General features: G+C 38.6%; 1 protein-coding gene across 1 annotated transcript; it reads right to left on the bottom strand.

Moving 5' to 3' along the window:
- Positions 1 to 265: 265 nt before the first annotated feature.
- LOC144994593 (LON peptidase N-terminal domain and RING finger protein 1-like) lies at positions 266 to 10,884 on the bottom strand. The gene is made up of 12 exons (XM_078953047.1): positions 10,013 to 10,884; positions 8,064 to 8,179; positions 7,412 to 7,534; positions 5,165 to 5,353; positions 4,856 to 5,069; positions 4,634 to 4,739; positions 4,398 to 4,512; positions 4,193 to 4,314; positions 3,947 to 4,105; positions 3,676 to 3,838; positions 3,382 to 3,534; positions 266 to 1,916 (listed from the first exon to the last, which is right to left on the bottom strand). Exons 1-12 carry the CDS (start codon positions 10,767 to 10,769, stop codon positions 1,758 to 1,760), a joined length of 2,376 nt encoding a protein of 791 aa, XP_078809173.1. The 5' UTR covers positions 10,770 to 10,884; the 3' UTR covers positions 266 to 1,757.
- Positions 10,885 to 13,971: the final 3,087 nt, after the last annotated feature.

Below are 13,971 nucleotides of genomic sequence, written 5' to 3'. Positions count from 1 at the left end.
AATTTAAATACTGTAACATAAGTAGCATATTGGGAGACTTGTAAATTTCTGATATTTTAGTCACTGTAGGAACCTCAATATATTTCAATTATTATGTGGGACATTTCTTGGCATCCCATGACATGCAATTCCCATGTAATTTGAAATAAGATGTATAAAATGTGAAATATAGACTTTGTGACATGTAATCATTGCATTCATTCACTTTAATTGCATTATGGGGGATGTTGTTTAAGATATGTTTATTTAAAAAAAATGAGGCTAATGCTGAAAAAAGTGCATTTATTTTGAAACTTGATAACTTAAAACATGAGAGCAAAAAAAAAAGAAAATGCATCATTTGCCCAAAACCTTTCATACAAATGGTTTACATTAAAAAGCTTCAAACTTAGGTTGCATGTTTTGCTCAGATTTTAAACACTGTGAACAATAGAATTAAAACTAAATAAGACAGAAAAAAAAACATTCATGCTGTGGCAAAAAAGAAGGAATGGAAACCAAGCCCAGTATTATCCTATTGATGCAAAAATGGTATAAGGCAAATGCAGTCCCGCAACTGAAGCACTGCAGGCATCCTCTTCTCCTCCAAGCAGAGAAAGCAGCTTTAAATGAAAACAAATGCTCACCCATGAAAAGTTCTTTTCTGGTTTGGATTTGTCATTATATTGCAAAAACCCCTTCGTATTTCTAAAAGAAAAATGGTGTCAAAATTCATATTTTAATCATCCAATTCACAATTATTTAGCGGCAGGTTGAATTTAGTTTTAATGAGGCAGAATAGGAGCACGGAATCAATGGACCGTTGAAATTGTCATTTGAAAATGTGTCCATCACAAAAGATTTTGGTTTCCAACGGATTTAAAAAAACAAAACCAAAAAAAAAGATGATTTAAACTGGGCTAAAGAAGAAACAGGGAGAGTCCCACAGAAATTACAGGAAGAACTTGGAAAAAAATATACATTTCAGGGCTTCTTTTAACATAATACACCTGAAATAAAAAGATTAATAATAAAAAAAGGAAAATGGGGAGAAAAATGAAAAATATATAACCTTATAAACAAAAAAGGATAACTGCCACTCGGCACCAACCGCAATGGAAGTTGTGCGTGTTAAGCTTGTGAGGAAAAACAAGAAAATGTGGATTTTCAAAGATAATACTTTCATTGATGGTTGATTGACACTGTAGGTGCATCCCCTAAGTCCTTTTGATAGATCTTCACTTTAAACCAGATAACTCTGAAGCATGTTTGAGTGCCTTCTTAAAGTGCTGGGAAACAGTGTATTGTCTTGTTATCACTTTTTGGACTTTCAGCATTTAGGATTTTACCACTCTGCCCTCCTTTACATAAACATGAATCTGGTGGAACATTTTTCAACACACCTCATCTCCATATTAAAATATTAAAAAATATTTTGCAAGAGCATCCATCCGGATGTCAGTCATTCTTCTGTTCACTTTTTGGTAAGCACACCAGTCATGGAAGTTCTCTGTAAAAGTTGCAGAATCTTTTTAAAAAAAACTCAGATTTCTTTCTTTCTTCGACTTGCTAAAGACAAAATGATACTGTGGCTATCCCTGAGTTTGGCCTCTTTATTGATCCACAACTCAAGGATATTGCAATTTTGGTTGTGTGACTTTCATGCACAAGACAATGACGGGTCTTGCTGTGTTTTAACTGTTGTTAGCTGGTAACGGAGGCAAAAGTTGAAGCTTAATTTTGGGAAAGTCCAAAAGCGTGTTTGCTGCAGGGAAGCTTTAGTTGTTGGGGATGCTCTGCAGGTATGTGAGTATGTGCTGGATTTTCACCAGCCGGTCCTTGAGGCTGGTCATGGAGAGGACAGAGAGCTGGTACCGAGGGTCGATGGGCAGAACAGCCAGAAGCCACCAACAGCATGCTGGACCGTTCGGGGTTGCCTGGAGAAAAAAAACACATTAAAAAATGACATTTTTTACTCTCCAATCATCAAAACGCCCCACAGGAGAATTTTTTTAAATGAACCTAGTTATTCTAACATGTATTTTATTGGGAAATGGGAAATCTTCTTCTAAATGTCTCAAATGTTTTTCTCCGTGTGGCTTTTCATTTCCTTTCATTCACAAATATAATAACAAAGAAATCTTGTCTTTTTTATCGCATGTATTCAAGTTCAGTGGGCTTTTACTGGACTTTAGGCTGATTAGGCTACACTTGTGTCCCAGCTGTCAATAGCTTTTGCATAACTATTTTAATTGTATATGACTATCCTCCATCATTTTAATGAGGTGCTTCTGCTTCCCTTTGATGCTCGAGCGCTGCAACAAATTCCACTTATGCACAACAGGCGAGCACAACACAAATATAGAAACACAAATATAGTTATGTAGCATGAAAATTAGATGCAAAGCGCAGAGTTTCCACAGCTCTGATTCTGAGCTTTTCATACTCAAACATTTGCAATTTCATCCGTGATGATTTGGTCAGGCAGCCAGCCCTGCGAGGCTCAAAAGAGTTATCAGATCAATTGATTGGTTACACAATGACTGATTTTAGAATTATGCAGATGAAAGTGAGAGCCAGTTCCAAAATATGCTTTGGAAGGATTTGAGTAAGATGTTCTCTGTGTTAGAGGTATGTTTGTCTTCACCACTCATCAAACAGTTCTTGTCAGCAAAAAAGTTCACAAGCAAAACAGCAGCAAAAGGATTCAGATCCCACTTTGTTCTGAGGGGGCTGCCTTGTGCAGAAGTGGAGATTCTTTGCATGGCAGCGTTGTGACGCAACTGAGCCAGCGGGATTAGACGTAAAGTACCCATTAAGCTCTTTAGCCTACACTGTAAAAACAGTCTGTATTGGCTGTCCTTGAGGCGGGGATGTAATCCCCGTGAGCGCCACAGACCGCACTGCAGTCACAGCTGAGCTCCAAACCATGGCAATCAGATATGAAGACCTCCGAAGCTGGCGATTCCACGTCAGTGTGGGTGTTCCCGACGGTCAATGTGCCATGAGAGCGCTCATTTCACAACTAGCAATCAGGGCTTCTGTTAGCATTTCCACAACTACCAGCTTTAAAGATCCAGAGGAGGATTACAGCTTTCTGCAGCTTCTCTTTCTGATAAGAATTATAGTTGTGGAAAAGCGATAATCACAAAGCTAGAAATTGACTTCTTGACTGTGGGCTTCAGCTTGACTTCAGTCAAAAACCAACTAGCACATTTTCTTTCATCTTCAAAAAGTTGTTTATAAGCATTATGTGAGCTACTCCACAGACTAGTGCCATCATAAAGAGTATTGATTTATCATGGAATGAAATGTAGAAGAAAAAGGTTGCTATTTATTGAAAACAAACGTCTTCATTTGTGGATCAAACGTCTACAGGTAGCTGTAAACATGAGTGCGTACCTGGATGTCTGCTTCTCGTTCTGGCATTGGTCCAAAGTGCTGCAGGATCTGGTTGTGGAAGCGGATCTTGAGGTTCTGGAACCAGACCTGGGCCTGTTCATACACTGCATCATGCAGTTCCTGCAGCTTTTCCAGTTCATCCGTGTCCTCCACCTGACAAAAAAGTTTGGTTGTCTCTTAACCGACTTGTTTTTCTTTCTAACTGCACAAGATCACAAGTCATTTTCTTGAAGTATTTGAAAAGACAAATGTACTTAGAAAAGTACGCGACCATATTCTCACGCTGGCTCTTACCCTGCTATCCTGCAAGTATTCAATGTCTGCTGTGCTGTAACCATCCTTCATTCCTCGAGACAAAACCTGGAAGCGTTTTCCTCCGATTGTGTCAACCACAGAACGCCCATCGGGGAGGAAATGGACACTCCTGATGATCAGCATGCAGCCATGGTCAGCAAACCTGCAGGGAAGGGAACAGAAGTTTGAAGGAACGCTTCAATGCTCTGGATCATTAGGAACAGATCTCCCTTTAAGTCTTTTTGAAGAACTGCTTTTTTATCGCGCTTACCCCTTTTGGGAGTCACTGATGCACATTCCAAACTGCCGTGTGCCGGTGTCCATGCAGCGGCGAATCATGAGGCGATAACGAGGCTCGAAGACATGCAGAGGACAAGGCACGGTGGGGTAAGCCATGGTACACACAAAGATAGGCACATTCTTCGTCAGGCTGCAAAGAGACAAGCACAAAGGTCAATTTGTCATAGGCCACCAGGAGATAACCATATAAAACCAAGTATTAGAGAAGACTTCTTACTCAGAATGCTCTCTGGTTTCTTCTAGATGAGTTTTCGTCCTCTCTGCATAATCGTGGCTCAGGTGTTGTTTGATTAGCACCTCCAGGACTGTGGTTACCATGTACTTCCGACACGCCAAGTACTGGAGACAGCAGGATGAGTAACAGCAGAGAGTTAGGCCTGAAGTGTTCTGACGTTGAGGCTGTTCTAGGACTGCTGCCTCACCTCTTTCAGGCTCTCTTTACAGAGCGGACAGTGCGGTGTGTGGTCCAAGCAGCGCTCTAAGCAGTTCTTACAAAAGGTGTGACCGCATGGAGTTGTCACAGGCTCATAAAACAATCTGTACAAACACAACGGATCTGAGTTACAAACAGGCCTTTCTTGACTTGTTTTCACTTTACAACAAATAATGTAGAAGGCATTGGTAAAAACAAACAATCCTCATCCTAGTATTCTCTTACCTCATGCAAAGAGAACACTCAAGGTCACTAGAGTCCAGCATACCCTCAGGAACACTTTTGCAGGTTTTTGCTTTGGAAATGTGTTGTTTGGAGCCTTTGGTGACACCTAAATTAGGAAGAGGGGGGAAAAAAAAGCTGTTAAACTATTATTGCAGTAAAGTGTTATAGTATGTCTTTTATTAAAGGCAGCCAAAATAATCTCAGTGAGTCTTAACAACACACCTTGCTTCTTGTATTTGCTACTTCCACTGTCCACAAAGCAGGATTCCAGGTCGGACACAGACAGCTTCCTCTTCAGCAGACTTCCCTTGTCCTGGTCGCCCAGCTGAGGAGCAGAGCTGACTCTCTTCAGTCCCTCATCGCCACTGTTGCAGCCGTGCGTTCGCAGCGATTGAGTTCGGCTCAGACCGGGCCGCTCCAGACTTTCCCAGCGTTTCTGGATAATGACAGATGACAGACGATGGTTCCCTAAGTGGCACTGAATCAAGTCATTCATTAAACACGCATATAGCAGTATTTATTCAAAGGTACCTCCTGGCTGTTCACTTGGTGTGCGGAAACAGCTCGGTTCTGCTGTTGGTGTGCTCTCTGAACCGGACACTGTGGTTGTGCTTCTGCCATAAGGGCTTTGCTGCGTAAATGAGGCAACGTGTTCTGAGTGGTTTCCTTCAGGCCGACTTTAATATTCTCATCCGCGGGGGAAAGAAGGTCACACAAGATCTGCAAAAAAAAACAAACAAGTATGTTATCAGGCTGAACAAGAGAACTCGTTAGCTTCATCAAAACCGTCAGAGACAAAGCAACATCTAGTCAGGGTTAAGTACCTTTTATTAAAAAAAAGTCATACAGATCAGTTTTAATAACTGGAATGTTTAAACCAAAAACATGCAGTGGAATCTTAACGTGATTTAAAAACCTCTGGAAGCGATCACCTGACACCAGCTGGAACTACTTGGCCTGTGGAAAAGCCTGACCAAAAAGAGCTGAGAGGAATCTGTATGTCAGCTGAACAAAGGCAATATTTTTTTAACAAGCCATGTCAAAAGGTTCTGATGAAAAGAATCTCATGAAGGTGTGAATAAGGTTATGTATAAGACAAATGCCATTATTGCTTTTTTTCCCCCCAGCATATGGAGACAGCTCAGAATTTTTCCACGTCTGGTCCATGCAGCCACAAAGAGCAACCGTGTTGTTCTTTGCTATGAATAATGTGACACCAAAGAAGCTGTTTGAGTTGGTGTTTCCTAACTGCTGGAACGCCACTGATACGACATTTGCCTTATGAGCAGATTACATGCGTAACAAAAAAGGCTCTCCAGTTATCTATCTGGGGCTTGTTTCATAAATGATCGATTTTTTTTGGGCAACAAGAGGTTGCAGAAGACTTCAGAGAACTGCAGAGTCATTATTATATCATTTGTAATTCCTATGTAGTCATTTTAGTCTTATATCAGCTGACTCAAAATGTGGTTCTCGAAAAGAATTACTCAGACAATCTGTCAAGATCCCTTAGCAAAAGTGGCCATTTCTCGTCAGAATGTTGTTTTGTATCGTCTTTTTCGGATTATAAATTACTCCGGAGTACAAGTCAACCAAACAAGGTATAATAATTGGGGTAAAAGGATCGGCACTTGTGTGATGATTGGGAATCACATCAATAAATTCTATTTATTGTTTACAAAGGGTAAAGAAACACATTGTTACTTTTACTTTAAAGCAAGTTAATGTTGTCTATATCTTATCTCTCCTTTAATCCCAGCCAGGTGATTGCCACACCCCTCCAAAAAACCATGGGGCTGACTGTTATCTGACCCCCATAAACAACCTGTCCAGAGTGTACTGAGACGTCCTCTAGTGACTATCGGAGCCCCATCTCCACTTTAAACCCGGATCAAAACAGAAACGTATGAATGAGGTTTTTGTCTGAATCTGTACAGACAGTCCGACCAAACAGACGCAGACAAATTCATCACACGTTATGCCTCTGCCAGAAGAATAATCATGTTCCTCTAAAAAATGCATGAGGAGAAAGTGTGTCACTTACATAACTACAATAGTGTCTGTGTTCTGTCTATTAAGTGGCACTAATGTCATTACGCGCAGTCACAAGACTTGACCCACTAACTTATGTAAGTCCATGACAAACGATCACAGAGGAGACCCGCTGGATCTTGCTCTGTTCACAGGTTCAGTCAAATGTTCTGACACGCACAAAATGTTGGGTTCTCTGATGTTAGTCAACAGGAACGGAAAAACTATTTCTCAAAGTTTTAACCCATAAGAACCCAGACCCATTATTTCTTCAAAATAAAATTATGTATATTTTACCACAAACAAGTGGACCACAGAATCCATTTCTGACATTTTTTTTAGTTACGCTGATATCACCATGAGTTTTTGTGGGTTAAAATCGAATCTCACTTGAGGAAAATAAGCTTGCTTTCTTATTGACCGATCAAACCTCAAAACCTTCAGATCAATAGGTGAGAAACACCTGATGAAAGGATGATTGTTCCATCTAACAACAGCAAATAAATCCCTTGAATGGGCCAAAATCTGCTCATCCGTGGCAGACGAACAAATGCAAGCTATAAAACCTTCACACATGACTGTCCTTTTGTTTTGTTCATTCTGTCAGATAATTGTCACCCTCCTCAGCTCCACTCACTCGTCCCACAAACATGAACCTTTGATTAACACAACCATGTGCATCACATCCACGATAACAGGGTTAAAGCATCTTTTTTCCAAATTAGCAGCTTTTTTTTACGAACAAACCTTTTCCACTTGTCTTTTAGCTCCTGGGAAGTCTTCATTGACAGACAGGCAGTGGAGGAAGACCTGCAGGGATTTGTCCACCTGCCCCATTTCATGCAGCACCATCGCCTTCCTAAACAAGGCCTGCAAGAACAGAAATGTTGTTAGTCTCCTAAGAATTACGCTTACACCTCACATTAACCCTGAAGCTCAGTCACATGGAGAACAGACAACAGCTTCCTTATGGTGTGTAGGTATTCCTTTGCAACTCTCACTTTGGGATGCAGCATATAAAAAAAAAAGTGGAAATAAACGACAATTTAAAAACAATAAATGTGAACATGCTCTCTGGTTTGTGATCTAAAAATACGATTGGATTTGACCTTAATCTTTACATTTTCCGCTTTAGTAAACAAAACCCTTGATTAGCATGATACTCTTGTTACTCCAATGGAAACAACCCTAAATATAGAAGAGGAGGTAAATTCAATATCCCTGTTTTTTAAAGAAATCGTATTTTGGTACTTTTAGAAGAACTTTTATGATCCTCACAATCAATGGAAGAATAGATCATTTTGGTTTTCTAACCTTATTTAACCCAAAACATTTATTTTTTAACCTCGCTCAAAAGGATATTGGATGGAATTTTAAAAAACTGCTGTTTGTGACATACTTCAGCAGAACAAGTGGATCTGGAACAGAATTCGGCGTCCTCTAAAGCCAGTCGGTACTGCTTGAGAGCCATGTATGCTTCCGCTCTAGACAGACGAGCCGCCATCATGTGTGGATCTGTAAGAGAGAAATTAATATTCATGCCATGTTTGTTGATATCGTATAATGTTTTAGTTTCCATCCATGGCAGAGAAGAGATAAATCATTTACCAATAAGATACCATAAACTTCAAAACAAACATGAATGTGTGTCATGGACCAGAAAAAAGTACGAGTCTGGTTGCGCAAGTAAGTTCCCGTTTCCTGAAACCGAAAGTTTTCCTTAAGGTCATACATTACATAATCATATCTCCTTAAATTTTGCAAAAGTGTCGATAATGTCAGGAAAAAATTGATTTAGAAGGAATTACATAAAAAGACTTAAGTTGACTTTCTGTTTCCAAATAAATCATGTGGTTTTTTTTTTTTTTTTTTTAATGGAAGTAAGCCTTCTAATCAAAGCATATATTTTTTAAGCAGAAATTGATATTAGAAGAATAATTTTCATTTTGCTGGATGCTACTTATTAAAGCTGTGTTTGAAATACACAATCTGAACAAATGGAACTTTGAGAGAATGAAGATTTCCATATCGGGTAGAGAAATAACTAAATAGTACACTTTCAAATGAATTTTTTTGCTCCAATAAATGTCAACAGAACATTTTTTTAAACATGACCAGGTGCCTTTATGATCATTACAAGGGTTATCACTACGCTGCACCTTCATGTCATCATGTTTTGTCTTGGTGTAGTCCACCTACTTTTTTTAATTCATTGTACTTTTTCAACACAATGTCACTTTGCATACCTAATACAGCATAATAATAGCAACAACAATTGTAATAAAAAAAAATTATTATTTGGTTAAATAATCACTTTTTTTAAGTAGTGCACATCGGCATTTACTCCAAATCATATTTTAAAAATTAATATTTGCTTATTGATCAGGGGGAAAAAACCTGGAACGGTCTTAATTTGTTTACATAGTTTGAAATATTTTGTTTAAAAAAATTAATAAAGAATGTTTTAAAGTGTTTTTAAATAGGTAATCTAAGCTTTGTTAACATACAATTGTATAGTATGTTTATTACAACAGTAGGTTGAAAGTGATACTATATCTTTTGAAGGCCCAATTGTTATTCTAAACTACTATGCAACTGTTGAATAATATTAAATATTCTTACAATCATTTCCTCTCAATGGGATCAATAAATTTGCATTCAATTCTATTCTAATAAACTGGTTAACTTGAAGTGGCTAGTAAACATTTTTTTAACTATTGAATTATGTAGGACTTCAAAAAATATATTATTTATCTTAGATTTTATTTTTTTACTTGTTTGATTTTAGCCGGTGAAGATTTTTGTCATAGATTTGAGTTAAAAAAAAAATCATTTCTCCCTATGAGGATATTGTTATTGAAAACCCCCGCTTTGCTGCTTTGCTAGTAGTAGGTGTAAGTACTGGCCGAAAAAAAACTATTTCTCGCCCCATGAATATACGTTTGCAGCCGTAAAAAAATATTTATGAAAGCATGGTTCGTAACAGCTCACACAATTACAAAATCCCCCCCCCCCCCTTTTTTAAGTTGCAAAACCTGCCCAAAGTGTCACGACCTGCCTTACACAACTTTCCTCAAACGCGCATGCGCAGTCTCCCCACTTTCATAAGCGAGGCCCTGCCATCTCCCGAGATCCCGAGAGCCGCGAACCACTTCAGCGTTTGTAGTGAAAATGTGGGTCAACAAATGTCACCAAAAGTATCCAATCTGAGCTTAGTGAAAATAAAAATAAAAAAACCGACAGAGCCCCGCGAACCTCTGAACTCCACCAGAAAGTCATAGATACCGATGAATAAAGAGCCTTCTTGTGACCGACCTTAGTTAGAGACGTGTGTGTTATGAGACTCACCTGACCGGAGAACAGCAGTCGCGTGTGAAACAGCTTCTCTGTAGCGTTTCCTTTTACACATGGCGTCCACTTCACTTAATGTTTTCAACTTCTTCAGCTCCTCTGGGAAACATTTTTCTACAAGTCCGCACAGAGTTACATTCAGTTTCTCCTCGCCGCTGACAGGTTCACAGCACAGTTTGCATTTCGAAAGCAACCGCCGGTGCAAACATCTTCTACAGTACGAGTGTCCGCAGGCTACGGTCACGGGTTCGCCCAAAAAGCCCCGACAGTTGGGACACTCCAGCAACACCGAGTCCTCCCCTTCTTCCTCACCCAGGCCTGTGGGTCCTTCTCGTCCGGCCGTTTTCGTCTTGAAATTGCGGAGAATACAGTCCACGAAGGTGCTGAGCTGCTCGGGTCGCACGGGGCCATAGCGCACGGCCGCGGAGAACCAGTCAATGGCTTCCTTTAGACAGTCTTTCGAAGCCAATGCGTTTCCTTTCTCCAAAATGAGCTCACAATGATGGGAATGGTCCTCCTCCTCTCCCCCTGAGACCGGGTCCGCACCGATAAAGAAGCTCAGTCTTTCCTCCGGTGCCTCCGCCACTTGTGGTTGTAGCGACATTTTAGCATGAACGAGTCTGGGAATGCTATAAATGCGGAGCTTTTCGTCTAGCTGTGTGTTTATACATGGCGATAGCTGCCGCGGTCTTTGACAAATTACAGAACTGTTTTTCTCACAGATACTCTGATTGTTACATAAAAAAATCTGCATCACGTGAACAGCACGCTGAGTCCTGATTGGTCAAACTGTCTCGGTTACAAAACATGTGCTGTAAAGTTTCATAACTACGGAAGGGACGTATTAAAGTGCGCTGGATGTCGACGCCGTCAGAAACATGGGCTTCAATTTTACACTGTTATAGTTTATTATGTGATTCTTAGAGAACGGCAGGTAATCACATATTTCAGCAATTAATACATTTAGGAAAACAGGAGAGTTATCAATTCAACCACAAAGTAATAAAAGCAAAGTTACCTAGTCATAAAAAAGAACGAAATAAAAAAGTAATCATATTTTTTAGAGTAATCATAATTATAAATACAGACTAAAGGAATCCGACCCAATTGGATGGAGATAAAAAAAACATAGAAAAGTTGCATGATATTGTTTTTCTGCATTTTGAAAAATCTCACTAAATCAAATTTTTTAGATGTTTAGTATGATGTACAATTAACAATTAAAGTGGGGATTTATTTGTACGTATTTAAAAGGATAAAAGTAAATATAAGGGAATAAAGCACAATTTTTTTGGCAAGAAATGTTTTTTTTTTTTTTTGCTTAGCCATCAGACTGAGGTCAAACATTAATCCTTATAATAGTAAAATATATTGCAAAATGTATGAGCACTCCTTATGTTTACTTAAGGTAATTTAATACTGATTTAACCTATTATACAACACCAAAATTAGAATTTAGCAACAAAACAAAACAAAAAAGCTTACTATTTTTCCCAGTCAATACAATGAATACAATTTAAATAAACAAGTCAGTTTAAGGACTTCTTTGTTCCTTTTTATGAATATGGCTCATAAATGATATAAGCCTCACATTTACTGTCTTAGAATATTAGAAAATTTCATCAGACTAATCAAAAATGTATCTTTTCATCCCATATTTGTGCCAAGTCCTGCTGAAAAATATAAGCAGCATCTCCACACACCTTGTCAGAAGAGGGCAGTGTAAAGTGCTTTAGAATTTCCTGACAGATGCTTGCATTGATTGTGGACGTCAGAAAAGTCAACTGTCATCTGCAACACCAGCAGATGCCAATGACCTTAAATCATCATACTGGACTTCAAGCAACATGGATTCTATGCCTCTCCACTTTTGTTCTAGACCCCAGAACTCCAGACTCCAAAACCTTAAATTCCAAATGGAATACAAAATTACTGAAAATATGAGTTTGGACCCTCAGCAACAGCCCAGTTCTTTTTTCTCCTTAGTCCCAGTTAGACACTTCTAACTTTGTCTTTAGGTTCAAAAGTGGCTCGATATGAGAAAAGGAGCATTTGCCACTTGTGATCTCTAAATTTATATAGATTTTGTTCGGCAATCCTTTGAAAGCTGCGGTGATCCCTGTTTCTGTTACAGCTTTTTCTACCACTCATTTTCCTTTAATGCTTTCATACAGTCCCCTGTTAACAACCAGCTTGCTTTAAGGTGATCCTTTGTTGTTTACCCTCCTTCTGAATTGTGTCAATGACTGTCTTCTGGACTACTGCTATGTCAGCAGTCTTTCCCATAGTTGTGCAGTCCAATGACAAAGACAATAAGACCATTTATAGGCTCAGAAACCTTTGCAGGCATCAACTAATTAATTTGGGTACCTCTATAAGTTTCTAACATAAAACATTTTCACATTGTTCTAATTTTTTGACAGACAGAATTTGGGCTTTTTTCAATAAGAGCTATGATATTAAGGATTACAATGTATCAAGACTTGAAATATTAAAATATATGTGTAATGTGTCTAAATAAAATTAGTTTAACTCCAGTAATTGACAAAAAAAAATATGGTACTTTGTCACAGAGTTAACATTTTCAAATATGTGTTGATTTCTACCTAACTTTACTTCAAGATAATTAAAAATTTTCTTTTAGCTTTAGATTTCTGATCATTTAAAATTATACACTGTGGGAATTGCTGATTTTTACTTTTAACTTTATTTAATTTGAACTTAATCCACATTAAGCAATGTTATTGTGTAATACCCCCATCTAGTGTGAAGAAAGCATAACCACACACACACACACACACACACCCACACACACCCACACACACACACAGGGCAACTACCGACATCACCAAGAAAACTTGATGAAAGAGGATACAATAGCCTCATTAGCTTCTTCCACAAGTCAAACACCTCCCCGGAAGAATGTATATTTGAACAAATGTTCAAATTTATCTATCAAGGTTGCTTTTCAAAACTGGAAAATTCCTGTTTAATTCAGTCTTTCTGTAAGAAAAAAATCCTAAATGTCCGTTTAACCCTTGTGCTATCCTATGACTCCACCCTTACATTGATGTGTTATCCCTACCATGACAAAGGTGGATAAAGGTGAAGAGGATTTCATGTAATTCATGGAAACCAGTGAAGATCACAAATCATTGAAGAAAAAAGGTTCAGCGCACTGTCTAGTGGGGTCTAGATGACCCCAATCCCAATGGTAAAGTGCCTAGGATAGCACAAGGGTTAACAAGTTTTTTCTCAGTTCAAGTTTCTTCAGCTGGTTGGCATCTTTAAGTGATTGAATCTTCAATCTCTGTACAATATTTGCGTCTGTTTTAAACTTAGACTTTGTGGTTGAATTTTTGTGCATGCACAGACTGATTTGGTAGCCGTCACAGATCGGATAGAGACGGCATGAAGGGGCTGCTCGCTCATAGCACTAGCTAAGTTATAAGCCCAAAGCTAAAAGTTAACAAAAGCCAAACAAAAAGATGTGTTTGGACAGTTTCTTTGGGGAGAAAAAAAGTCAATGAGGAAACTGAGGAAGACCCTTCAAGTTTAAAGAAACATAAAGCTGCAGTTTACAGACAAAACCTGGAGTTTTCCTCGACGTATGGATCTATGGGCAGTTGTTTCCACTGACCAACTTGCTCTGCATAATATGCATCAACTGACTCTTGAATGTTTCAGATAAAAATAATAAAGCTGCAGACACGATAGATTCATGTTTAAATTTAAAAAATACCAGTTTTCTAAAGGTTGTGTCGTTTTTTCTTTAATTATCCATCACATCTTAAAAGTTAGTCGCGGCAAAAATTATCGTCCTCTTGTTAGCATCCACTTTGACATTAAAGGAAAAACAGTCTGAGTTGAAACCAGCTGTTAATATTTCTTAGAGAAAGAAGATTCAGAGAATGAAGATTCAATCAAATAAAGTTGCCGACCTGCTCATGATGTTT

Source organism: Oryzias latipes, chromosome 1 (assembly GCF_053564925.1).
Source record: "Oryzias latipes strain Hd-rR chromosome 1, Olatipes_Hd-rR_3.1".
Lineage (NCBI taxonomy): Eukaryota > Metazoa > Chordata > Actinopteri > Beloniformes > Adrianichthyidae > Oryzias > Oryzias latipes.
This window is presented reverse-complemented; position numbering and strand designations above follow the sequence as displayed.